Source organism: Fringilla coelebs, assembly GCF_963513975.1.
Source record: "Fringilla coelebs genome assembly, chromosome: 21".
NCBI lineage: Eukaryota > Metazoa > Chordata > Aves > Passeriformes > Fringillidae > Fringilla > Fringilla coelebs.
This window is the reverse complement of record NC_140047.1, coordinates 10,278,297-10,304,107: the sequence shown is the minus strand read 5'-3', so window position 1 is coordinate 10,304,107 and position 25,811 is coordinate 10,278,297. Positions and strand designations below refer to the sequence as shown.

Here is a 25,811-nt window from a genome sequence, read left to right as displayed (position 1 = left end):
CACTGTGGGCAAAGGCTTGGGAGCAAGGCTGCTTCCTCTCTGTGCTCTCCCAAGTTCTGGTGGTGTCCCTCAGGACAGGGTCAGTGGTCAAAGCAGATGTGTAGGGGCCAGAAAAATACAACTGGGAGACTGCTACAAACTCATCCAACATCCAAGAGAGGCTTCTCCTCTCTGGCACCCAGGGGCTTGGTGGATTCCTGCCCAAGCCCTGGGGCCAAACCTTCATCCCAGGGCTGATTCTCCTCTTCTTTTGTGGGAGCACAGCGTAAAGTAGGGATGCTGCAAGGATCTGGAGGGCAGCAATTCCAAAAATTGCATCACGACGGTGTTTTTGGTGGACCCTCGAGAGAAGGTGCCCCAGGGCTGTATAAAGACCAGATTCACGAGGTTTCACAGGGATTTTAAGTGATTTGCTGCAATCTTGTTGTAAGAGGCTGCTGCTGAGAGGTGGAGAAGTTGGTGGAACACTTTGACAGCCCTGGCAGAGCCGCAGCCTGCGGTGTCTGGATTCCCGACCCCAGCATCTCCTCCTTGCCTGGGCACTGCTGCCCAACCATGAGATGGCAGCTAAGGCTGAGATTTCTGCACTTCTCTTGCCCTGCTGCACCAAAGGCAGGAAGATGGGTTTGGAAGGGATGAGCAGTGAGTTTGAGGTGCTCTGTGTCTCCCAAAGCCAGACTCCAGCAGCGTTACGGATTGTCCCTGGGAGCTGGGAGTGACTTTCCAGGTGCTGGTGGAAGGAGATGTGTTACAGGGTGTTCTCAGGATGCAAATGATTCCTCCTGATGATTGAAGCCAGGGAAATCTATTCTCACCTACTTTATTTACCTCCTTACTCTGTCTCTGAGTCACTGCAGCATCTCAAAGCTTTTAGGGGTTCCCAGTCAAAACAGGAGGAAAGGATTTGAATTCATCTGAGGGAAAAACCACTCCACAGCTTGGGAGCAAAGAGGGGAATCCAGGACTGCCCCTGGGCATCCAGAACAGGGATATTTTCCTGGCTCTGGTGACCTGCAGGTGGGATGGGACCAGCCCAGGCTGCCCGTGTGGAAGTATCCTCTAGCAAAGAGGCTTGGAGTTCGTTCTGTGTGCCATGGGGATGGAACTGGGAGCCTCCTGGCCATGCAGACCAGCTGCCCGGGCACTGAGCCTCCCCTGGCACCAGGTGACAGTGGCTGGAACCAGGCAGGAGAGGCTGAGTCTCCTCCCTGCCAGCCAGGCTTTTCCTGAGGCAGGTTTGTCCCTCGTGCTGGGGGGACTGAAAGGGGAAGGAGTGAGGGGAGGCAGAGCTGCACAGAACACTCTGTGCTTGGAAGGAGCTGCTGGCAGGGCCAGGACATGCAAACATCTGTTTGGATCCCATCTCATGGACAGTGATCTCCCTGCAGCACCCCAGGTGTGGCTTTAAATACACAAACAAAGGTTTTTACAAGATAACCACGTCCTGTTTGTGCAGCTCTGCTGGGAGCAGGGGAAGCTCTGAGCACTGCCTGTCCCAGGGCACACAGGGACTCCAGAGGGGTTGCAGACATTCCCCTTTGGTGTCTGGTTTGGATGCTCTGCCCCAGCCCTTGGCAGGGCTCTGTGTCCCCTCCCTGGGCCCCCTCAGCTCCTTCAGCTGTGCTTGTTGAGCTGCTGGGAACAGAACTGTGAGCTGCTGAGCTTTGGGAGGGGGATTGGCATTGCACAAGAGCTGGACAGGACCTGGAGGGCTCTGCTCCAAAGCTGGACTGGCTTTAAAGTTGTCCCAGCTGGCGCAGGACCAGTCCTGCTGAGTTTGGAACATCTCACTGGACATTTCTCATCTCTTTTCTCATCATTCTCAGGTGAATAATTGTTCCCTTGCTGCATCTTGTACCTGCTCCCTCCTGTCCTTTTGCTGTGTGTCCCAGAGGAGCCTGGCTGCTCCTTTCCCCTCGGGCAGCCCAAGGCAGCAGCTGGATCCTTCCCTCCCTTTCTTTCTCCTTCATGCTGCACACTCCCACCCCCCCAGCCCTGCCCTGTCTCTCAGTTGGAGATATTTTTGGCAGGAATAAATGGGACTCTGCCTCAGCCCTGTTACAGTCAACAAGGTGCTGGAGTCTCCTCTGTGGAAAGAGCAGTTAATGTGAGGTTCTTGGTGGTAAAGCACTCCAGAGAGGGAGGAATTCACCCAAATGTGTCTGGAAATAGAATTTCTGACCGATGGATGTTTGTTCCTCCTCAGGGGCAGCCTGGTATTAACAAACAGGACTTGCTAAATGTGGTTTTTTTGCCTGACACTTGCACACAAGTGAACCACAGGGAGGTCCAGTCTGGCCAGTGAAGCCACTGCAGCCCCTCAGTGCTTGCAGGAGCTCTCCAGGTGAGGCTCTCCCTGGACACAATTCCCTGCTGAACCATTGCTGTGCTGCAGAATTCCCTCCTGCAGGGACAAAAAGTCTATTTATTTATTTTTAACCTTTCTTTCACAAAAGCTTCTTCCAGCAAAGGCCTTTCAGAGCCCCCTCTCTGTCTGCAGAAAAATGCTACAGGCTGGTTTGCAGCCTCAGCTCTGGGTGAGCTGGTTTTGGGCAGGAGAAATGCTGTGCCAGGGGCACCCCCTGTGTGGGGTTTGCCCACCCCTGCCCAGCTCCAGCCTGGGCTCTTGTTCTGCTTCTCTGCTGGCTGGGGATGAGGGTTTGGGACAGGAATCCCGGCAGGCTGGGGCTGCAGGTGTCAGGGTGGTCTGTGCCAGAGCTGGCCCCTGCCCTGCTCTCTCTGAGCTGGGGCCACCAGTGTCACTTGGTGAGGAAGGGCAGGACCAGCGTGGCTCTTCTGGAGATCTGGAGCAGAGTCTGGGGGATCTGACACCTTCTGCTCATGGAGCTCTTTGCCTTTGGTGTGCTTTGCTGGGCTGGGCTGGGCAGCCCTGGCTGGGAGGTGTTTTTGGGTGTCTCTGGGTGCAGGGCACTGGGCTGGGCTGTTTGCTGGCAGCCTGTTGGTCTGTGCCCACGCTGGAGCATCTCCCAGCCTCGGGCTCCATCAGCCAGCCCTGCCCTGCCTCTGTGCCCGCTGTCCCTGGGCAGGGCTGAGCCCCAGCTCTCCTGCCAGCCTTGGCTGTTCTGTCAGGCCATGGAGGCGGCACTGCTGGCACTTCTGGGCATTTCTCTGGGGGATGCTGGGGGTGTTTTCAGGGCAGGAATGGGGCAGGGAGCTCAGCTGGGCTCGGCTGTGGGGGCAATATGCACATGCAGGGCTCCTGGTGATCAGGACAGGATCCCAGACCCTGCTGACAGCTGCCATCCCTCACTCTGAGCAGAGCCCTCCATCAGCACGGCTGATTCCTGGCAGGGCTCCAGCCTGGCTGCTTCTTTTCCTGCCCTGGAGCTGCCCCAAAGTGCTGGAAGGGCTCCGAGCTCTGCTCACCCTCCCAGCCTTGTGGTCTCTCCTCTGCAGGGACAGCCCTGGCATGGCCGTGTCCCAGCCAGGCTCAGCCCTGGGCTCCCTCCAGCTTCCAGAAGTGTTTGTGGCCGCTCCTGTGTGCGTGGTGCCCACCTGCCAGAGCCCAGGCTCGCCCTGGCAGAGAGGGGTGATGCCAGCCCCCAGCTGGGTGCTGGGGGGAGCAGGCTGAGCTTTGGGAGGGCTGAGCTCTCCTCCCACGGCCCTGGGGAGCTGCCAGGATCTCGGTGCCCTACATAGCCCTGACAGGCAGCCACGATCCTCACCTAAGGATGCCACGCTCAGCACTCACACTTGGGCTTCTGCTCTGGTTATTTTGGGATCTTCATCCCCATCAGGTCCCATCAGGGCACAGGGATTGGCATGTTCCACCCTCAGGGGAGCCTTTCCTGCTTGCTGTAAGAGTGGCACCCCTCTGAGCGGGCCATGGGGGTCGCATGTCCCACCTCCAAACTTGCCCACAGTCCTTCCCCACAAGGATCAGTCGCTTGGCAGGACTGCAGGGGCTCATTTAGCTCATTAGCAAGGGCAGGGAGCTGTGTGTCAGAGCAGCTGAGCATCTGCAGGGCCTTTTGCCCAGGCTTGGCAGTGCCTGTCCTCTCCATCTACCTTGTAGCCAGGTGGGGTCGGTCTCTTCTTCCAAGAAACAATCACTAGGAGAAGAGGAAATGGCCTCAAGTTGTGCCAGGGCAGATTTAAGTTGAATCTGGGGCAAAATTTCTTCACCAAAAGGGTTGTCCAGCCCTGGCACTGGTGGGATCTGGGTGATGTGTGGCTGTGGTTGTGGGGACACGGCTCACTGCTGGGCTTGGCAGGGCTGGGGGTGAGGTTTGATGATGGATTTGATGACCTTAGAGGTCCTTTCCAACCTCAGTGGATCTGTGGCTGGTTCTGGGAGAGGCACATCTTTCTGGAAGGTAACTGCAGGCCAGGCTGGACCCTGGGCTGGGAACAGCAGCGAGGCTGCTGCGGCTCTGGCACGGTGCCCGCTGCTTCGCAAACTTTGTGTTGGAGCTGTGATCTGGCTTTTGCAGAGGAATGCCAAGGAAAAGTGCTCCTGTGATTGAACAGCAGCACCCTGGGAGGAGCTGAGCCCACTCCTGCTGAGCTCTCTGCCCGTGGGGCTGCTCGGGTGCCAGCGGTGGCACCGCCTGTCCCCTGGCACCTCTGCAGCTGCTGGTGGCTTTTCCAGGTGCCACCAGCACAGCTGGCTGAGTCCCTGCACACCAGGGGTGCTGAGGCTCAAGCCCTTTCCCTGGGGTCATCCCTGCTCATCCCACAGTGGGAAGAGGAGCTGCCCTTCCCTCCCCTCTCACACAGCTTTGTGAGCAGACGTGTGCCTCTTCCTCTCGCTTTCCCCTTCCTCCTGCTCGTTCCTTCTCCCCCTCTTTACTTTCTTTTTTCATCTCCTCCCATCTGTCCTTCTCACATCAGGCTATTTTGGGCTGAGTTTCTCACTGTCAATATGGTAGGAACCGTGGTGCAGCTCCTGTCTCTGGAGGATGAGCACTGCTCTGGGAAGCCTCCCCAGGCACTTACCTTGCTTGGCTCATCTTCACCCCCCTGCCTTGACCCTGCCTTGAAGGCATTTCCAGACCAGGGTGAAAAGGCATTAAATCCTTCCCAAAGCCAGGGGAGAAAGTCATCAGATTTAATACCTTTCCACCTCGGTCTGGAAATGCCTCTGAGCCTTGCAAGTGGTTATTAAAGCAGCCTGAAGCCAAGAGCGGTTGTTGGCAGGTCATTACTTGTGTCTGTAACTTCCAGAGGCTTCAAGTCAAGGCATGAACGTTTTTGTTTGTTTGTTTGGAAAGGATGGCTGTAAATTGAATAGGAAATGCACCACCAGAAGTAAATTTTTAATGCTCTTCATTTACCAAAAATTCAGGAGACAGCGGTGGAAGGAGCAGAGTTTGCTGGGAGGGAACAGGTCCCTGTGTGAGCTGGGCTGGGCTGGGCTGCTCTGTCCCTCTGAGCATCCTGGAGCACTTGGAACACAGGGACAGCATTTAGCCTCCAATTATCTGCATGAGGCACGGGAGCTAAATGCCACCAAGATCCTGCAGTGCCTGAGCTGGAGGAGAGCTGGGGCTTGGGGCTGGCTGCCTTCCCCCTGGGGAGAAGGGAGCTGGGTCTGCTGGCCCAGTTCTTGGGGTGCTGGAGCCCAGGGGTGCTGTGCACACCCCTGCCCAGCTGAGGGGTCCCTCCTTTGCTGGGAGGCGGCAGGATGAGGTGGAAGGTGCTGCTCAGCCGAGGAGCTGCCTCCAGCATGGGTGGGCAGGTGATTGCTCTCTCTTTTACATAAGCAAGCTTTATTATGGCTTTGTTCTAATAATAAACGTGCCTTTGTCTCCTCACCTTCTGATCAAGCCTTCCCCTTTTGTCAGGGGCTGCAGCTTGAAAGGTGGGGGCAGACCTGAAGCAGCCAAGAAGTTCCTTCCCCCTCTGCTCCTCTCCTTTCTCCCACCCTTCCCTGCTCTGCTCCTGTGTCTGGGAGGTGCAGCCTGTGCCAGCCTGGCACGGTGGGTGATGCTTGGCAGCACCCAGGGGCCCCAGCTCTGCTCTCCCAGCCCCTGGGTCCTGCAGTCCTTTGGCTGCCTGTGCTGTGGTTGTTTCCCGTGGGAATGAGGTGAGCTGAGCTTTGTCTGCTCTCACGGAGCCAGATCTGGACGAAACAAAAAGGTCAATTTGAAGTAGATTATCTAAAACACATTAAAAGCCAGAGTAACCTTTCTGACTCCATTAAGTGCCTTAGGCTCTGTATATTGTAAATCACTGTTAAAGTGTTTTGGGGATCTGGAAGATGGCTGTTTTCCAGATGAGATTTGTAATGATTTTTTAGTTTTCTTGGAGAAATCTCCATATTTTCTCAGCAGTTGGGCTGTTGGTGAGAATTTGGGTGCCTGGTGGGAAGGAGAGGCTTCAGTGGGACACCTCGAATCACTCCTTGCCTCTGTGACCAGCACAACAAAGTTCACTCATTTGGGAGCTAAAAGCACCTTTTTGTAACAAAAAAAAAAAAGTTATTTTACTGCATGTGCTTTAACCACAGCGGCCAAAGCCCCTTTTGGGGAGGTTTCTATCTGTCCATGACTTTGGAATCCCTTTTGTTTGTGATGCCTCCATGTGAGGGAGGTGTTTATTGTGGCTGGTTCTGGGAGAGGCACAGAGCCCACGGATTTGGGGGAAGTTCCCAGTTCTCCAGAACCTTCCTGTCCTGCAGGACCCCACTGATCTGTGTGGGGTTTTTTGCTGTTTGGCTTTCAGGAGGGTTGCTCTGCAGCTGGAATTAGCTCCTGTTCCCCCACCCTCCTCGGCTGCCAGCTGGCACCAGATGAGGAGAAAACCAAATCATTTGCTGATTCTTTCCCCATAAAGATCCCTGTGAGGCAGGAGAGGCTCCAAACCAAGGGCAGGAGGGGCCTGGGCAGCCCCTGTGCTGGCAGGGATAATCCAATGGAGCTGCAGGGACACTGCCAGCCCAGGCTCCTTCCCCAGGCTCTGCAGCTGCACCAACCCCAGGCAGGAATAAATGCCAGGGCTGCCCCAAGGCACAGCTCAGCTCAGCTCTGAGCCACCCCAGGGCTTGCTCCTGCTGTGAGAGGTGCCACAGGAGAGCACTTTGGCAGGAATTAACTTAATGCTCCAGGAGAAAGCTGGAAATGAGCAGGGAGGAGGGGGAAATGGCAGGAGGGAGCAGGGCAGAAGCTGAGCCCAGAGAAGAAAAGGCTCTGGGGAGATCCTGCAGCAGCCTCCAGCAAAAGGGGCTCCAAAAGAGCTGGAGAAGGACTTGGGATAAGGGCCTGGAGTGACAGGACCAGGGGGAATGGCTTCACGCTGACAAGAAAGCAGGGCTGGATTAAATATTGGGCAGAAATCCTTCCCTGTGAGGGTGGGGAGGCCCTGGCACAGGGTTCCCCATCCCTGGGGGTGTCCAAGGCCAGGCTGGACAGGGCTTGGGACAACCTGGGATAGAGGAAGGAACAATGGGCTCCTCCCCAGGCTCTGCACAGAGAAGAGCCCAGGAGCAGGAGCAAAATAAATCCTGTCCCAGGGAGGCTGCTCCTCGCAGCTGAGGGATGGATCAGCTTCCTCTTGGCTTGCATTCCTGCTGAAATGTGGATTTATTGCTTTTATTTAGTTTGAACTGTGCCGGAGTGCTGCAGACTTGTAAAGCAAAAGCGAAATGCAAGAAAAATCTTTATGGTCTGCAGTGGCCCCTTGGCTGTGATGATGTTTCTGTGTCCCTGGCCCACAGTAAATCAGGAAAGGAGGGAGGGCATTGCTGGAACAGGGAAGGGCTCAGGCTCAGGTGGAGACAGGGACTCAGGGCCATCCCTGGGTGTCTTGGTGACAGCATCATTTTCACAAGGGCATTTTTTGCTTTGCAGCTGGAATTGCTGTGTTGGATAGCCCTGTGCTGTCTGTCTGTCTGTCTGTGGGATGTACAGTACATGAGCACAGGTCCTTTGCCTCCCACCCACCCTTGTTTTTCTCTGTGTTCTTCCTCCCCTTGCCTCGCACCCCCCATCCCCCTCATCATTCCTCTGTTATTTGATTTGATTTTTGGTTTATTTTTCACTCTATTTTCTCTCCCTTTCTCTGCCCATCACTGGTGTCTGTAAAGCAGCCCAGGAGAGGCACAACGCTGATTCCTGAGGGTACCAAGCCTGCCAAGCCCAATTTCTCTGCACGGGTGTGGCCCCCCCTTAGAGGCAGAGCAGCGAGGCAGTTTGTGAGAATCCTTTAAAAACCAAAATGCACCGAACAGGCCCAGATCTGGGTTTGTCACAGAGCCCAGTCCTTGAAGGGGCTGTAACTGGCAGAGCATCGCTGCGAGCCGAGCAGGGACACGTCCCAGGCATGGCGTGACCTTGGCTGGGCACTTGGGCGGCCTCTGCTCCCTGTGGTGCTGGCACTGCCGGTGGGGACGGCCCTGGTGGGGACATTCCCAGTGGGACAGCCCTGGTGGGGACATTCCCAGTGGGGACATTCCCAGTGGGACAGCCCCAGTGGGGACATTCCCAGTGGGACATCCCTGGTGGGGACATTCCCAGTGGGGACATTCCCAGTGGGACAGCCCCAGTGGGGACATTCCCAGTGGGACATCCCTGGGGGTCCAGCCTCAGAGGGGACATTCCCAGTGGCGCAGCCCCAGTGGGGACATTCCCAGTGGCAAAGCCCTGGTGGCACAGTCCCAGTGGGCACATTCCCAGTGAGGCATCCCTGGTGGGGACATTCCCAGTGGGCACATTCCCAGTGGGACATCCCTGGTGGCACAGCCCCGGTGGTCCAGCCCCAGAGGGGACATCCCCGTGGGGCCATCCCCATGGGTTCATCCCCATGGGGCCGTCCCCACGGGCCCATCCCGGTGTCCCATCCCCACGGGGCTGTCCCCACGAGCCCATCCCGGTGTCCCATCCCGGTGTCCCATCCCCACGGGCCCATCCCGCTGTCCCAGCCCCACGGGGCCGTCCCCACGGGGCCATCCCGGTGTCCCATCCCGGTGTCCCATCCCCAGAGGGGATGTCCCCACGGGGCCGTCCCCACGGGCCCATCCCGCTGTCCCGGCCCTGCGGGGCGGTTCCGGGCCGGGCCCTGCGTTCCCTCACGCTGTGTGTGCTGCTCTCGCTCTTAGGCCTCACGCCGAGGATTTCAGCGTGGATTCCTCCTTCTCACAGTAAGTCCTGTGCTTGCATCTCCCGGCGCCACGGGGAGGGACAGGGGCCTGGCTGCCCTGGGGAAAAGCTGATCCTGCTCTCCACAGGGCAGGGACCCCTCGGAATTGGGGTGTCGGGTGCCCGCGGTGAGCCGGGGTTCTGGGCAGCGCTGCTGCTGGGAGCAGGGGTGACCTTGGCTCTAATCCCTGTGGGTTAAATGGATGGTCCATCCATGGAAGGGTTCCAGGCCAGGAGGGATGGGGTGTGGAGCAACCTGGTCTAGTGGAATTGTTTTTTGGCCTTTTGGAATTGTCCCTGCCCGTGGCTGGAGCCAGGTGACCTTCAAGGGTCCCTCCCAACCCCCCCAGCCTGTGGCTCCACGATGATCCTGTGTTTGAGGGGGCTGATGAGCACGAGATTTGTCCTTTACTGCTCTGGGCATCCAGGAATTGTGTATGGGAGCAGCAAATCCTTCAGCAATTCCCACCCTGGGGAGGATTCCCTGCTCCCAGGGACAGACCAGTTGTGGTGGGTCTAGAGCTGGCCAAAGACCAGTGCAGCCACTGGAATTTATTTACTCCTTTCCTGCTGTGAGATGGGATTAGGAGTATGGCAAAGCAGGCTCAAAACTTTAAAAGGGTATGAAGAAAGCTTCATTAACAGTAACTAAAAAAATAGGATAATAAGAATAAATTTATTGAGGAAGAATTGATAGCAGCAAATCAGCAATTATCCATTAACGATGAGCTCCGTGCACAGCCCTAATTAAGCAATGCAGATTCATCAGCACAAGCAATTACAGGAGCAGACTCATGAGTGTCGGTCTCCAATGTTGCAAAACAAATAGGCCAAAGGGAGCACAGCCTGCCATCCCATTGCTTCTTCCCTTTTGGGCTTTAACCTTTAGTAGAAGTATAATTATCTCATTTTGGAGCAAGTGGTGCCCCTGCCCAGCCATGAGCACCAACCAAAGCTTGGATGGGAGAGGCTGCCCCATCCTGGCAGTGTGCAATGCCAGGTTGGACAGGACTTGGATCGTGGAAGGTGTCCCTGCCCACAGCAGGGGGTGGAACAGGGTGAACTTTCAGGTCCCTCCAGCTCAAAGTATTTTATTATCTACAGCTTGAAGCCCTGAGCGTGTCCCTGTTCCCTCCAGTGTTTGGTTTGGTGCCTGGAAATGAGCACTGCAGCTGCTGAGAGGGATTACAGCTGCCTTCAGGGAATGAGGAATCGATAAAAATCCCATTTCCATTGCAATGTCCTCCCCAATAAAAAATTATATTTATGTATAAAAGAACTAAAAGTCAAGCAGGAGATTTCTGTTGCCTCTCTTCAGGCCCATGGAGCCCTTTCTGCAGTCTGTGCCAGCCCTCTTCCCCCTGGCACACCAGGATGAGTTCAGGGCATGGTGAGAGATAAATGGTCCTGGGGGCCAAACCTGCTCTTGGGCAGGGTTTTTCCTGTAGTCACTGCTTGGAATTTGCTTTTCATCCCCCAAAAATACAACTGCAGCATTACTGCTGGAGCCAGGATGACATTACCTGCACCCAGCTGGGTTTAATTTGCTGCAGAGTGGTTGGCAATATCAATTCTTTCTTCGGGCAAAAAAAAAAATCACACTCCATAATAAAACAGGAGGGTTTATTCCTGATTGATTCCCGTGGTAAATGCATGAAACCTTGAAGAAATGAGTCCTTGGGCTTTGGGGGCAAGAGGTGCCACAGCACCCTGGCTCCCTGGGCAGTGTTTGGTGATGTGGGACTGGATCCTGCTGGTCGTGGTCTGTGCTGAGCCTTGGCAGGGAAATCATTCCTGGTGCTGCAGGGGCCAGGAGGGGCAGCTGCCCTTCCTGTCAGGGCTGTGGCAGTGCCATGGTGGCTGTGATAGTGACACTGACTGTGGTGGCACCATGGACAGTGCCATGGTGGCTGTGATGGTGGCATAGTGGTGGCTGTGATGGTGACAAGGTGGCTGTGACAGTGCCACAATGACTGTGGTGATACCACGGCAGTGCCACAGTGGCTGTGATGGTGACATTGACTGTGGTGGCACCATGGACAGTGCCATGGTGGCTGTGATGGTGGCACAGTGGTGGCTCTGATGGTGGCACAGTGGCTGTGCCATGGTGGATGTGACCCTGCCTGTCCCAGGCTGGTGTGGGACCTGCTGAGCTCCTCGGGGCTGGGTGCTGCTGTGATCCCTGAGGATCACCTGGGATTCTGGGATGAAGGGGAGAGCAGCTTCAGAGCTGCACCTGCTAAGGGAGGTGGGATGAGAAAATTCACTGAAAGTGGGCAGATTTGCCCTGTTTGCAATTCTTGGCCTTTTGGACGGTGCTGGCCCTGCCAGTGGTGTCCCCAGTGCTGTCCTGTCTCTCCCCCAGCACCCGAAATCCCCCCTGGGAGAGATCCCCCCTCTCCCCTTCCCTCCCTGGATCAGCAGCCTTGGCAGAGGGGGCTCTGCCCCCAAAGCAGGCACAGCCAGCCCAGCTCCCCATCCCTCCCTGGCTGTTTGGTGCTGTCTGGGTCAGAAACGTGCCCCAGATTCCCGGAGGAGCTGCCGCAGCGGGAGAGCTCCGGCTGCTCCGTGAGAATCCGAGACATCCCCGGCTGCAGAGCCCTGGGCACGGCACCATCCTCCCAGGAGGGTGAAGTCAAGCATCCCCCAGCCCGTGAGGGACCCGGCAGGGCAGGAGCAGCCCCTGGAGCCGATCCCTGCCCCGCTTTGGAGCCGTTGCTCCTCCTCTGAGTAATTGTTCAATTACCGCGGATCGAGCGCGGGGGCAGCTCGCTGCCGGCGCTGCCTCTGGCAGGCGCCCAGGCTGTCTGTGTGCACACAGCTGCACAGAAATTCCCATTCCTGTCCCCAAAGCCTGCTCTGGGAGCTCGTCTGGGCAGGGCTGGAGCTGTCCCATCCTCTGCTCACCCGGGATGGATGGAGGATGGCAGGATGGCAAACACAGGGCACACAGCTTGCCCCATGGCACCCGTCTGGCTGAAGCCTCTGTGTCCAAACAGCATCACAAAAACGGTGGGGAAAAAGGAAAAACATCCCAAAGGGAAGCAGGAGGGCTGGAGCCGCCTGGGTGTTTCATCAGTAGGTACCTGAGCCCCAGCCTGGCAGGTTTTGTGCTTTATTTGGGAAGGATTTTGGCTCTGCTCAGGTTCCAGCTGGCACCGGCTGCTCCGGGGCTGAGCGAGGGCTGGAGGCAGCCTGGCCATGGCACGGTGCCTTCAGAGCATCCTGCACAGCCTCCTCGGGCTGCTGGGAGAGGAAATGCTGCAGACCTGCACTGCCAGCCCTGCTCCTCACCTTCCTCTGAGCTGTGTCTGGTACCCACAGCCCGTCCCCAGCAGCGCATTTCTGTAATCCCAGCGTGGCTGCAGCCACATTTTCTGTCTGTCTGATCCGTGTGGGTTTGCAAGAGGGTGCAGAGCTGTCAGCTGAGCTGAGCTGGAGCTGAGAGGGGTGAAGTGGGGTCTCACTTTCACTGCCTTGGCACCCACCAGATTGCAGGGATTTCTGAGGTTTTGCTGGTTTGTTAGGCTTCCCCCCACCCCCGCCCCCCAAAAAATAAAATTCAGAAGAGTCTTGTTTGCATCCTGCTACATAATGGGAGAAATTCCTTGAGAAGCTTCCTGGGACAAGAAATCCCTGTATGGGCTCTCATTTTTTGTGTTTTCCTCCTTTTAAAGAGAACTGTCCCAGCTCTGGGGAAATGGAAAGGCTGGAGCAGGGGCTGTGCCCCTCAGTGTCTATTTTAATGCTGGTGGGCTGTGATGTGCTCCTCCTGCCCTTTCATCCTGCAGTTTTCTGAACAAACTATTGTGTCTTTTTTTGGGAACTCATCATCTTACAACAAATTGCCTCTAATCTTAGATTAATAAATTACAATAAATAACCCAGTGAAGAAAACGAAGTCGCTCAGGCATTATGAAGTACATAATAGCAGCAATTACACTTCCAAGCAGAGGGCTGGAACTCAGCTTGTACCAGCATCGTTGTTTGCATGGCCTGGGGGGGTTCAGTGGGGGCAAGGTGGGGGAGCTGTGGAGCTGGGGACCCTTGGAGCGGCCTGGGATGGGCTGGCACCAGGATGGGCAGTGGGGATGATGCTCCAGGTGGGAAGGATGCTCCAGGTGGGAAGGATGCTCCAGGTGGGAAGGATGCCCAGCCATGGCAGCAGGGAGGGGACACTTTGAGCCCCATCCTGGCTGAGCTGCTGCAAAGGCAGAGCTGTCACGGTGTGTTTTGGGGTGGTAATAATGCAGTCAGAGTTTTGCTTGATTCTTATTCCCCATTAACTTCCTGACAATGAAATTAAAGGGTATGTTTTACATGATATCATCTCCTTCCCTCAGCTGGAAATGGAGTAGGAGCTTTGATACTTTGGGATGGTGCTGCTGCCTGGGAAGAGCCATCCCTCACTCAGGTGTGGGGTGTTGGATTCCCCTGCAGAGTGGGGGCCCCACAAAGGTCTGGGGCTCAGCCTCGGCAGGTTGCCTGTGCAGGAACGTGTTCCCTCCACATTCTTTTATTTCTTCATCTCTCTGCAGTGTTAAACACCCTGTTCCCCCCAGTCAAGACATGGCTTTTAGTTGCTTTATTGTTTTCCCAGTGTTCCTTCTTCCTGCAGCCATCGGGATGGATGAACACATGGGCCACTTTATCACAAAGAGTTAGATCTGATCATTTAGTCCTTTTATCCACCAGCAATTACAGTCATTGTCTCGAGGTGGGCCACAGCTCTACAGATCAGTGAACCATCTGTCTGATGGCAGAGATTTATTCAGCTGTTTGTTGCTTTGATACCAGACAAGTGTCTGGCAGAGGAATCGTGCTCCCTGAAGTCTGTGGCTCCTCAAGGCTCTCAGTCCTCGGGGGCTCTGATGAATGGGGTGCTCAGCGCTGCTGAAAGCCAGCTCCCAGCACTTCCTGGCCATTTTTAATAAGGAGAAGGAGCAATTATCTTGTGTGCAGCATTGTGAGCAGTTGTGACAGCTGATTTATGCCCTGGCACAGGAAAAGAATTTGCTGCGTCTGGCTCTGGAAACGATTAATTTCAGCAGGTGTAAAGGCTGGGCTCTGAGGCTCTGCATTAACACTCTTTGCTCCTCAGGCACCATGCTGACCAGCCAGGGCTTGTAAATTCTCCTGCTCTCTCCCTGCAGCGGGGTCTGGGGCTGTCCCCTCTCGTGGTGACCCCAACCAGGTGTGGTGCAGAGCCCCTCTGGCCACCTCCCCTCCCCTTAGGACGGCTGGGGTGGAGCCTGGGATGAAGATCTTGTAAAAGCCCTTCCCAATTTGCTGCCTGATCAGCTGGGCATGGATGTTTGGTAAATATTCATCCCTCCATCCCCAATAAACCAGGATGTGGTTGGACCTGGCACCTCCGGGATGGGGTGGGATGGCAGCGACTGTCACCGGGGATTTGCTGCCCTTGATCTCTGCCTGGGCTGGATTGGTGAGGGCTCGGTGACTTCTGCGAGCAGTTGGAAAAGGAGCAATGACAGGAGCGCTTCCTTGGGCCTGCTGAGAGCAGCCAGAGGGGGAATCCCCGGCTCGAACTCCTCTGTGCCGGCCAGGGAGGAGCAGAGTTTGCCGTGCTCGGTCTGAAGCCGGGGCAGGAGGAGCCGCTGGCGTTTCCCGGCGCTCAGCAGGAGCAGCGCCGTTCAGGGTGATGAATTTGGCTTTGCAAAGGGCTGAGGGTGTTTTTAAAGTGCCAGGAGAGGAGGGAGAGCTGAGCTGGGGCTGCTTTACCTGCACAGCCTCCATGCAGCACCCCAGAGCCTGCAGGAGCCCCCATCCAGCCCCGGGGAGGTTCTGTCCCATCCCTGGAATGTGGGGCTGGCAGGGGGCTCGGGAGGGAGGCAGGAGAAGGCAGGGAAGGCAGGATGGGCATTTCCAGCCCCACCTGCTGCTCCTCCCTGCCGGGAGCTGTCAGTGCCCTGGCAGGTGACGCTCACCACAGTGGCCCGGGGTGGCAGGCGATGTTTGGAGCTGCTTGTCAGCTCCTGGGTTTTTCTGGAATGACCCAGAGTGGTATCTTAGCAACAAAGGGAAATTTTCTCCCTTTACAGCAGAATTGTTTTTTTACAGCTTCCATGCTGAGTGTTTCTTCTCCCCAGGCAGAGCAGGGCACGGACAGAGCCAGGACATACTGGGGACATTGGGGAGATTGTCCTCACCAGTTCCTGCTCTGCTGGAGCAGATAAACGGGGAGAGGCAGCTCCAGAGCCGCTGCTTTTCAGGAGGTTTTGGACCTTGTGAAGTTGTGGGAAGGGAGAAGTTTGTGGCTCTGCTCTCTGGTTGTGTGTGAACCACAGCCAAGCCCCGGCTCCCCAGCAGAGCTGGCCCTGGGGTCACATCGGCTGCTCTGGGGGTCCCTGGGGCTCCTGGCTGGTGATGCTGCTGGTTTGGGACTGCGGGGACAGCCTGGGTCACTGTGGGATGTCAGCAGGGTCACCCAGCGGGAATGGGGGGACAGGGGGGCTCCTGGGGCTCCTGCCCTGCCACCCCACTGACAGCCCCACTGGGGACTCTCCCCGCAGGGTGCAGGTCGAGTTCTACGTGAATGAAAACACCTTCAAGGAGCGGCTGAAGCTCTTCTTCATCAAAAACCAGCGATCGAGTGAGTGCTGCGGGCACGGGATGCGAGAGCCGAGCCCTGCCCGAGCCGGGAGAGCCGCGCTCCGTCCTGCGGGATGAGAAGCCATTGCCATCTGCTGGTGGCCTTGTCCCCGCGTGTCCCCAGCCCGGGGCTGCCTCCTGCCCCTCTGCTGCGTGGTGTCAGCCTGGTTTGGGGGATGCTTTGCACGGGGAGGAGAGGATTCCTCCTGCCACCTCTGCTCCTCGGGGACAGCCACATCATGACAAACAGCTGTGACGAGCTGGCCGGGAGCGGGGGGTGTCAGGGAGCCAATGTCCCCATCAGGAAGCTGGCTGTGCCTCCCTGAGGCTGTGGGGACAGCCAGGGCAGGCTGGGAGTTACCCTCTCCTGCTCCAGCCATCGGGATTAGTCTCCACTTGACTAATGGTGTTTTTATTTTCTTCCTCCGAGATGTCATTAGCTGTCTGGAGGGGGCCTGCTCGCTAATTTATAAATTTGCCTTTTCTTCTCCTGCCTGCTTCCTGTTGTCATGCTAAAAAGCTGGAGTGCAGCACAACAGGGTGCCCAAGGGGAAGTTTTTAATGAAAATGTGATGAATTTCTCACTTGTAATCTGAGTAGTAACCCTATGAACTAGCTGGGGAGGCACAGTGGATGAAGCAGCAGCTTTTCCTCATCATCCCTGCTCCTGCAAGGTGCCTGTGATGTGGTCAGTGCTGCTCTGCTGCTTTTAAATGGATGCCTGCTAATGAGGGGGATACACTCCAGCAGCTCCTCATTTCTCTCTCAGAGTTTTGGGTCAGCAAAGAGCTGACTCATGGCTATTTATCTCTGTGTTGGTCTCCTGTGTCTGTGGCACTGGGCAGGACACGTGGAGCTGGGCAAAGCCTGGGCAGTGCTCCGGCAGCTCCCCGCGGGATCAGGGGGCTCCTGTGCTGTGGGGCTGGGCTGTTTGGGGTCCATGGGGATGCCCAGGAGTGCTGCCCCATCCCTGCTGCCCTCCACCACAGGCCTGAGGATCCGCCTCTTCAACTTCTCCCTGAAGCTGCTGACGTGCCTGCTGTACATCGTGCGAGTGCTGCTGGACAACCCCGAGGAGGGCATCGGCTGGTGAGTGGGTGCCCCCAGCCCCAGCTGCCCACCAGGGCTCACTGGGGGTGTGCCACGGCTCAGGATGGGTTTTTCACGCCCACCCCCAGCTGTTGAATTGGTGCTTTAACAAAAAACAAAACTTCCCAGGCTGGAGGCTCCTGCTCACACCCCGTGGGTGGGTGTGAGGGCATCTACTGTCCCTGAGCAGAGAGTGGTGGAAAAATCCAGGTCATGTTCATTTCCAAATTCTGTCTGACTCTGTCAGGGGCTCAGCGTGGCCTTCAGGCACAGGGGAGCTCAGCCACTCCAGGCCATCACCGTGCAAATATTTTCAGAGGGCTGGCGCCCTTGAAGACATTAACACTAAATTCCATTTAAGCACTTGAGAGGGAGATACCGTGTGCTGCGTGGATCCTTGAGGTGATGGATGATTCCACACATCAGCTTTGTGCTGGGTTTCAGTATAAGCCTATTTTTAATGTGTCCTTGCTTCGTTTAGCTCATGTACAATGTGATTTTTTTTCCCCAAGAGCTTGGATAATTGGCGATTTGATTTTCTGCTTGTTAAGGCTGCAGACTACCAAGCACATCTGCACGTTCTGGAAGTGCTTCCAGACCTGTGAGAATGAAGCAGGACACAGATGCTCATCCTTGAGAGGTTTAGCACAGCTGCAGCTCAGGGAATCCCATTTTCCTGAGGGAGTGTGGCAGCAGCAAGGCTGGCCAGGGGGAGCACATCCCTCCCAGCAGGGCAGGGAGAGCTCAGCTCGGGGCTGCCTGCCTGGCAGGGTGCTGGGGACACAGCCAGCCTTGTCCCAGAAGCTGCAGCTCAGCAAATTGTGCTAATTGTAACTTGGTAATTCCCAGTTCCCAGCTCCCTGCAGCCCTGTGCCAGGGAGAATCAGCATTTCTCAGCATCTCTGGTAGGGCTGAAGCACCTGAGGGGTTTTGTCCTCCAGTAATGAGATGTCCAAGGCTGCTTGGGGGAGATTATTCCTGTGCAAAGCCCTGGCTATAGCAATCAGGGTGTCTGGATCCATGGAAATGCTGCCCAGTCATCCCAGGGGGTCAATCCCAGCATCCCTGTTCTCCCCTGACTGCTTTTCCCTGCTCTTTCTCCCCCAGCTGGGAATGTGAGAAGCAGAATTACACAGCCTTCAACCAGTCCACCAACATCAACTGGTGAGTGGGAGCTGCTCAGTGCCCTGGGTCAGCTCTGCCAGGCTGGGGGAGCAGAGGGATGGAGGTGGCTCTGCTGGCAGCTGCCTGAGGCCATTTCTTGGTTGTGGGGCTGCTGGGGGGATGTGGAGCAGCATCCCAGAACCAAATCCATTGGCAAGTGCCAGTGGCTGCACCCTTGGGAATGGCTGAATTCCAGTGCAGGGGCTGCTTGAGCAAACTGCAGGAGGGAGCAGCAGCTCCTGAGTCAGGGGTGGCCTCGGGTTTGCATTGGGGGGGTGAAAACTCTGACAGCTGAGCCAGAGCTCAGATCCCCTCTGGGTTTCTTTGCAGGTCCCACATCTTTTGGGTGGACAGGAAAACCCCTCTGTGGGCCGTGCAGGTGAGCAGCCCGTGCTGGGTGGGCTGGGAGCTCTGCCCCACCTCTGGCACCCCCAGGGGCAGGGGGGGCTCGGGGGGCTCCGATCGCTGCCAGCACCTGGACAGAGCCCTGGGAGCTGCCCGTGTGTGTGTCCCTGCAGGTCAGCATCGCCCTCATCAGCTTCCTGGAGACCATGCTGCTCACCTATCTCAGCTACAAGGTGAGAGCCCAGGAGGGCTCAGCCTCCTCTGCCCCTGCAGGAATGGATTTCTCCGCCTGGAGCCCGCTCATCCCGGCAGGATGTTTGTCTGCTGCCTCTGGATGTTTTTCTTTCTCATTCCCCCTCGGGCTGCCGGATGTGCAGAGCACAATCTCTTCTTTTTGTGCTTTCTCAGAAATTCAGGCCTGTTTAATGCAGGCTGGCTGTTCCTAGTGTGAGGCTGACACATCCCAGATTTCCTGAGCTCGGCAGGGTCACTCCTGCTCGTGCCCCGCTGCCTCCCGGGGGAGTGGCACTGCTCCAAGGAGAGGCACGAGCTGACTCCTTTGGACCAAAGCCACCTAAAATGGCCAGAAAAAGTGACCTTGACAAATGGCATCTTCTCAGGGACCAGGGGAGGGTTGGCAGCAGAGGCTCAGACCCTGTGTCACCCCCTGCTCCGAGTGCCAGCGATCTGTCGCTGTCACTGTCACTGTCCATCCCTGCATGAAGTGTTGTTGTCCCCCAGCTCTGGGTGGCAGCAGTGACAGTGGCTGTGGAGAGGACTGAGGAGTTTGGGAATGTTTCCTGCTCCCAGAGTGCCTGCCACCACCACTGCACCTCTCCTGCACCGTATTTCCCTCATCCAGCAGGGTCTGTGGCAGAGTGGGGTCACTTTAATTGTCCTCTGGCAAGTTTCTAAGGTTATCTAATTCTTCTTTGGCTTGAATTCCTCAGGGGAACATCTGGGAACAGATTTTTCGCATTTCCTTTGTCCTGGAGATGATCAACACGGTGCCGTTCATCATCACGGTGAGTGTGTCCCAGTGACATCTGGAAGCAGCTCTCAGTGTAGCAAGTGCTGTATTTTGGTGGGGAAATAAAGACAAATGAGTTTCTGGCCAAGTGGTTTTTAAGGCTGGCAGGAAATTTTCCCTTCACTATTTGACAATATAATGACTTTCTCTGGAGTGTTATCCCAAAACCCATCCTCCCTTTCCAGCTGCTCTGCTGCAGCCAGGGAAGCAGGGTCATGTTTGGTCGCAGCTTCTGCTCAGCTTGGGTTTGGATTCTTCCACACAGGGAGGATTGGCTGCTAATGGCTCTATTTTTTAAAAGAACGTGGATTTTTCTGCTAATAACCCTTGCTTTTGTAGATATTCTGGCCTCCTTTGCGGAATTTGTTCATTCCTGTGTTTCTGAACTGCTGGCTGGCCAAGTATGCCCTGGAGAACATGATTGTGAGTGGTGCCTTTTGTCCAGCTCCCTGGGGATGTGGAGGGCAGCAGGACTGGGAGGGCACCCTTGGCTGCCCCGGCTCTGGGGCAGGATTTGGAGATTGGTGTGTGCCTGGGAATGCCAGGCTGGGAATGCCAGGCTGTGACCAGGAATCCCTCAGAGTCCAAACCACAGTGACAGGGGTGGTCAGGCATGAGGTGTTCCAGCCATTCCTGTGTCCCCACTGGAGCTCTCAGATCCCACACCTGCTGACCCTTCCCAAGGACTAAATCCAGGCTTGCCCTTTTCTGGGGAGGGCACTGCTGGACCAGAAAGGCAGCAGTGGGTCCCCCCAGGCTCTGTGAGCTGGTGGGAGCCCACCCCTGTCTCCCCAGAACGATCTGCACCGAGCCATCCAAAGGACACAGTCAGCAATGTTCAACCAGGTGCTCATCCTGATCTGCACCCTCCTGTGTCTCGTTTTCACAGGGTGAGTGCTGTTCTCCATTTCTCTAAACCCCGCTCCTGATCCTGGGAATCCAGCTGTGCCCACCCTGGGAATCCAGCTGTGCCCACTCTGGGAATCCAGCTGTGCCCACCTGGGGCAGCTGGCAGAGCTGGGCTCTGGCAGGGCTCACACCTTCCCCTGCTTTGCTCCATCCCCAGCGCTGTGAGGGGGTTTCTAAGCCAGACTCCCCATCCCGCCTTATTCTAGGGTTTGATCAGGGAGGTTTTAGTGAGGGTGAGGGTGTTGCCAGAGGCAGCTGGGGGATGTGGACACAGGGGCAGGGACAGCAGCTTCCCCCAGGGACAGGTGAGGGATGGCTCATTCACCAGGGATGGTTCATTCACCAGAACCCATCTCACTCCGGGCTCCAGCCGAGCTCTTCCTCCCCCACAGTCCCAGCTCCTGAGGTCATTTGTGTAATTGGCCACTGGGGCTCCTGCTAATTAACTGGGCCCTTTCCCTGCCGTTGCCAGCATCAAGGGTGTTCCTCTGGGCAGGGGAGCAGAGCTCATCATTGGCTATTTAGCTCTGAATTAGGCTTTGAATCCTCCTCTGCCTCCCTTGGTCTGGGTTTGAGGCATATTAAACCATTAAGTTGCTGAATGGAGAGGAAATGAGGCTTTTAGGCTCTCGAGTTTTTGGCAATAAAGACGATGCTCTGACGTGGATGACTAATGCTCTTTCAGAGCTCAGTGTGCTCCCAGCCCTGCTGCTGGATGAGTTTGGGGGAAGGGTGGGTACAATTTGGGCCCAGGAAGGTTTGGGTGACACTTGCGTCCAGCAGGATGGCTCTGAGCTGCGGGTGTGTGGGGTTCTCCCTGCTGTGACGGGGCTTTTCCCTTCCAGGACCTGCGGCATCCAGCACTTGGAAAGAGCAGGTGAGAAGCTGTCCCTCTTCAAGTCCTTCTACTTCTGCATCGTCACCTTTTCCACCGTGGGCTACGGAGACGTGACACCAAAGATTTGGCCTTCCCAGCTCCTGGTGGTGATCATGATCTGCGTGGCCCTGGTGGTGCTGCCGCTCCAGGTGAGAGCTGCAGCGCCGAGGGTGGGGAGGGGTCCCCAGCCCTGCCCTGGGGACACCAGCTCCGTGCCCCCTGCAGTTCGAGGAGCTCGTGTACCTGTGGATGGAGCGGCAGAAGTCGGGCGGCAACTACAGCCGGCACCGCGCGCAGACCGAGAAGCACGTGGTGCTGTGCGTCAGCTCCCTCAAGATCGACCTCCTCATGGACTTCCTCAACGAGTTCTACGCCCACCCTCGGCTGCAGGTGAGCCCCAGGCCGGGCTCACGCTGTCCCTGTAGGACAGGAAACAGCACGACCCACACACAGGGTTGTTTTCAAGGTGAAAAAAGGGAAGTTTGTTTTTGGACGTCAGCGTTTGTAGGTTGTTGAAAGTGGCAGTTGTTAGGAAAATTAGTGCACAAACACCAGAGGTTTATGTCCAAAAAGGAGACAGAGGAGTCCTTTCTGGCTTTATTGGAATAAAGGGAGAGGCCACGGGGCATTCCCCTGGGATCTCTCAAATTTTTGGAGGATGCAGCCTCCTTTTTATCTCAATCTCCCAGCTGCATTTTCCCTTCTCTCTTTCCCCATTTCTGAGGTATTTGAAAGGTTCAGACCCCCAGAACACCTGATACCAGAGATTTCCCTCTAAGGTATAACCCTCCCTTTAAATTTCTAATTCTTATGGAATTTAGGGGTTTTTCTTCCCCATAGTTTCTTTCATCTCTCAATGTCTAATTTCATTTATTAACGAGCCTAAAGTTTATTTGTAAAAGAAAATATCTTTTTCCATTCATCAATCAGTGGAATCCTTCCCATTGTTTTTTATCTCCCAGAGCTAGTTTTATCTACCAGCAGACCCACTGCTTGTTTGTAAAGACAAATCTGCTATTCCTCTCACAGTGGACTGGAGGGGGGAAGTGTCACCTCTCCAATGACACTGGACAAACTAACAGTTTATCAATTTTTTTTCTTATGTAAAAGAATGCAAAACAATAAGTTATTTACAGAAAGAGTGCAAGAAAGTTTGTTTATAAGAATGTAAAAGTCAGAAGGCTTTGAAAATTTTAAAAAATCAGGGTGACACTCACACACTGCTGGGTCCCTTGTGGGTCACAGCCTCACGGGACCCTGACCTATGGTGGCTGTAGGAGTGTGCTCTCTGTTGACAGAGTGACAAAACTGTCTTTTGTCCTCCTAAAAGGAAAATGAGCTTGGAAGTTTCTCTCTTCAATTAAGTGAAAAGACACCTCATAGGACTTAGGGGACTTTACCTTAAACTCAAGGATAGCTGATTGGACAGAAGCCAAAAAGTCTTGCCTGGGCAATTTAGTAGAAAAAAAAGTGAACAAAGGAAATAACTGTTTTTGTGAAGTGTTTTACCAAGAGCAAGAACATCTGGCACTTGGCTCGGTTTTCCTGTTTGTTATTTTGCCTTTTATTATGAAACCTTTTTGTTTCCAATGCTGCAACAGAAGCCATCCTGCTAATCTTTATGCTTCCAAAGGTAGCTGAGCTGCCTTGGGTGTGTTGTAGAGCTCGGAGAGCTGATGAGCCCTGGCTGGAGGAGGTTCCTACAGCAGTGGCCTCTCTCCTGCAGGATTACTACGTGGTGATCCTGTGCCCCACGGAGATGGACATCCAGGTGCGGCGCGTGCTGCAGATCCCCCTGTGGTCCCAGAGGGTCATCTACCTCCAGGGCTCTGCACTCAAGGACCAGGACCTGATGAGAGCCAAGTGAGCAGAGGGACCCCCTGCACATCCCAGGGACAGTGTCACCCCAGCTGTGCCCCCCGTGCCTCTGCTGGCTCTGGGGGCTGGCAGGGTGTGCTGGTGTTCACAGGGGTCCCAGGATGAGGGGAGAGACGAGAGTCTTGACTCTGTGTTTCAGATGGCTGATTTATTATTTTATGATATATATTGTATTAAAAGAAAATGCTATATTGAAACTATACTAAAAGAATAGAAAAAAGGATTTCATCAGAAGGCTAGCAAGGAAAGGAATGGAATGACAATAAAATCTTGTGACTGATCACAGCCTTGACACAAGTGGCTGTCATTGGTCATCAAGTAAAAACAATTCACATGCTGGGTAAACCATTCCTCAAATCACATTCCAAAGCAGCAAAACATGGAGAAGCTGAAGCTTCCCAGCTTCTCAGGAGAAAAGATCTTAATGAAAGGATTTTTCATAAAATATGTCTGTGGCAGCAGGGGCCTGGCTGGGCTGGGCAGTGCCCAGCCTTGTGGGCAGCTCACGGGGTCCCTGCTCTCTCCTGGCAGGATGGACAATGGAGAAGCTTGCTTCATTCTCAGCAGCCGAAACGAGGTGGACAGAACAGCGGCGGTGAGTCCAGCCAGGGGTGGGCACGGGGCATTTTTCAGGCAGAAGGGACCTGGGTGGTGTTGGTGTCACCTGTGCCCGGCCAAGGAGGGTGCTGGGAAGGGGCTGAGTGCCAAGGAGAACCTTGGGGATGGCACAGAGACATGCAGCAGCACACTGCTGGCTGAGCCCCAGTGGGCTCACCTTCCTTCTGCTGGTTTCCCATCAGTGCTGGGTTTCAGGGAGCACCAGGGGCAGCAGGAGCCTTTGCTGTTCATCTCCAGGGTGGCTGGGTGCTTTGCAGTTCATCCCAGGTGTAGAAGCCTTGGGGAAAAGAAACTGTCAGCCAAGCAGCTCTTGTTGCTCTTGTCCCTGTCCAGGACCACCAGACCATCCTGAGGGCCTGGGCTGTCAAAGACTTTGCTCCAAACTGTCCTCTCTACGTTCAGATCTTAAAGCCAGAAAATAAATTTCATGTCAAGTTTGCTGGTGAGTTGGAACAGCTGCACAGCAGCTCGTGGTCAGCTGAGAGCCCTCCTGGACGGGCAGGAGGAGGAAACACCCAGTGCCCAGCACCACCCCAAAATGACCCTATTCCCAGGCACTGCCAGCCAGGGAACCCATGTGTCCCCCTGCCCTCCCTGATGGTCCCCTCTGCCTTTCAGATCACGTTGTGTGTGAGGAGGAGTGCAAATACGCCATGCTGGCACTGAACTGTGTCTGCCCTGCTACCTCCACCCTCATCACGCTGCTGGTGCACACCTCCCGTGGCCAGTGAGTGCTGTCCCTTGCTGTCCCTTGCTGTCCCTGCCCGTCCCTGCCCTCCCCTACCCCTTCCTGAGCCTAGAGAGGGGCAGAACTGAGGCCTCTGAGCTCAGGGGGGGCACAGTGAGCTCTGGGATGGCTCTGGCGGGCACAGTGGGCTCTGGGAGGGCTCTGGGGAGCACAGTGGGCTCTGGGGCCCCCCTCCAGGTCAAGAGCAAAAGCCCATTTTGTAAGGGGACCACACCAGTGCAGTTGGGCTGGACAATGCCAACTTTCCAGAGACTGGAGATAAAAAATACCTTTGTATTGGCACGGTGCTGCTGGCAGGAAGGTGAATTCACAGCACAAGCAGCCCCAGACCCCGCAGGGTTTGTTGGTGGGTTTATATCCAGCATGGCTGGAAGGAGCTCTGCCAGCACAGGAGAGCAGTGGTGTGTGCCCTGCACTCCTCAGCCAGTCAGAAGTGTCTGAATTTTGGGTAAAGTGCCATCAAAACAGTTATGAAACATCCTTGCCAGATGCCTCTCGCCCCATGCTCGGAGCTGTTTGCCAACACGGGCTCTGCACCCTCCCCCTGCGCTCTGCAGGAGCCCTCGTTAAATAAAAAGGCACTTAGAGCCCAAAATGAGAACGAGCTCATCCTGGGAGAGCACCAACGGCCTGTGGCCATGTGGCACTGTCACCTCCCTGCTGTCAGGCTCAGGGGCAGCTCCAGAGATTGTTGGTGCTCAGCCCCGGGATCTGGCTGGAGTTCTGGGATCTGTGCCAGCCCCGGGGGTCCCATCCCAGCCCCGGGGGTCCCATCCCAGCCCCGGGGGTCCCATCCCAGCCCTGGGGGGTTATCACAGCCCCGGGGGTCCCATCCCAGCCCCGGGGGTCCCTGCTGACGCTGCTGCTGCCCCTGCAGGGAGGGCCAGGAGTCTCCGGAGCAGTGGCAGCGGATGTACGGGCGCTGCTCGGGCAATGAGGTCTATCACATCCGCATGGGGGACAGCAAGTTCTTCATGGAGTACGAGGGGAAGAGCTTCACCTACGCCGCCTTCCACGCGCACAAGAAGTGAGGGCAGGGGGTCTGTCCGTCCGTCTGCATGCCTGGGGTCAGGGCTGGGCTGCTGCCAGGTCCTGTGTGCAGGGACAGAGCCCCAGAGGGGATTTTCCCCGGCTGGGAATGCCCAGCCCCTGCTCCCCCCGCAGGTACGGCGTCTGCCTGATCGGCATCCGGAGGGAGGAGAACAAGAGCATCCTGCTGAACCCCGGCCCCAGGCACATCATGGCAGCGTCGGACACCTGCTTCTACATCAACATCACCAAGGAGGAGAACTCTGCCTTCATCTTCAAGCAGGAGGAGAAGCAGAAGAAGAAGGGCTTTGCGGGCAGGGGCAGCTACGACGGCCCCTCCCGGCTGCCCGTGCACAGCATCATCGCCAGCATGGGTGAGTCGGGGGCTCGGGGGGCAGCAGGGGCTGGCACACC

General features: G+C 56.0%; 1 protein-coding gene across 3 annotated transcripts in view; it reads left to right on the top strand.

The window, feature by feature from the left end:
- KCNT1 (potassium sodium-activated channel subfamily T member 1) overlaps positions 1-25,811 on the top strand; it is a gene marked incomplete at its 5' end in the record, with an annotated part of 76,763 nt that overhangs the window by 36,266 nt on the left and 14,686 nt on the right. For 2 of the 3 annotated variants that reach the window (XM_084219749.1, XM_084219748.1), the window contains 17 exons: positions 9,059-9,100; positions 15,632-15,711; positions 16,700-16,799; positions 17,907-17,963; positions 18,294-18,342; positions 18,482-18,541; positions 19,259-19,333; positions 19,678-19,761; positions 20,134-20,228; positions 21,093-21,273; positions 21,350-21,514; positions 22,851-22,987; positions 23,534-23,597; positions 23,954-24,062; positions 24,239-24,347; positions 25,246-25,395; positions 25,533-25,771. In XM_084219749.1, the coding sequence (XP_084075875.1) occupies positions 9,059-9,100; positions 15,632-15,711; positions 16,700-16,799; positions 17,907-17,963; positions 18,294-18,342; positions 18,482-18,541; positions 19,259-19,333; positions 19,678-19,761; positions 20,134-20,228; positions 21,093-21,273; positions 21,350-21,514; positions 22,851-22,987; positions 23,534-23,597; positions 23,954-24,062; positions 24,239-24,347; positions 25,246-25,395; positions 25,533-25,771 (1,796 nt within the window). The remainder of the gene's footprint in view (positions 1-9,058; positions 9,101-15,631; positions 15,712-16,699; positions 16,800-17,906; positions 17,964-18,293; positions 18,343-18,481; positions 18,542-19,258; positions 19,334-19,677; positions 19,762-20,133; positions 20,229-21,092; positions 21,274-21,349; positions 21,515-22,850; positions 22,988-23,533; positions 23,598-23,953; positions 24,063-24,238; positions 24,348-25,245; positions 25,396-25,532; positions 25,772-25,811) is intronic. The other variant, XM_084219747.1, reaches the window with a different exon arrangement.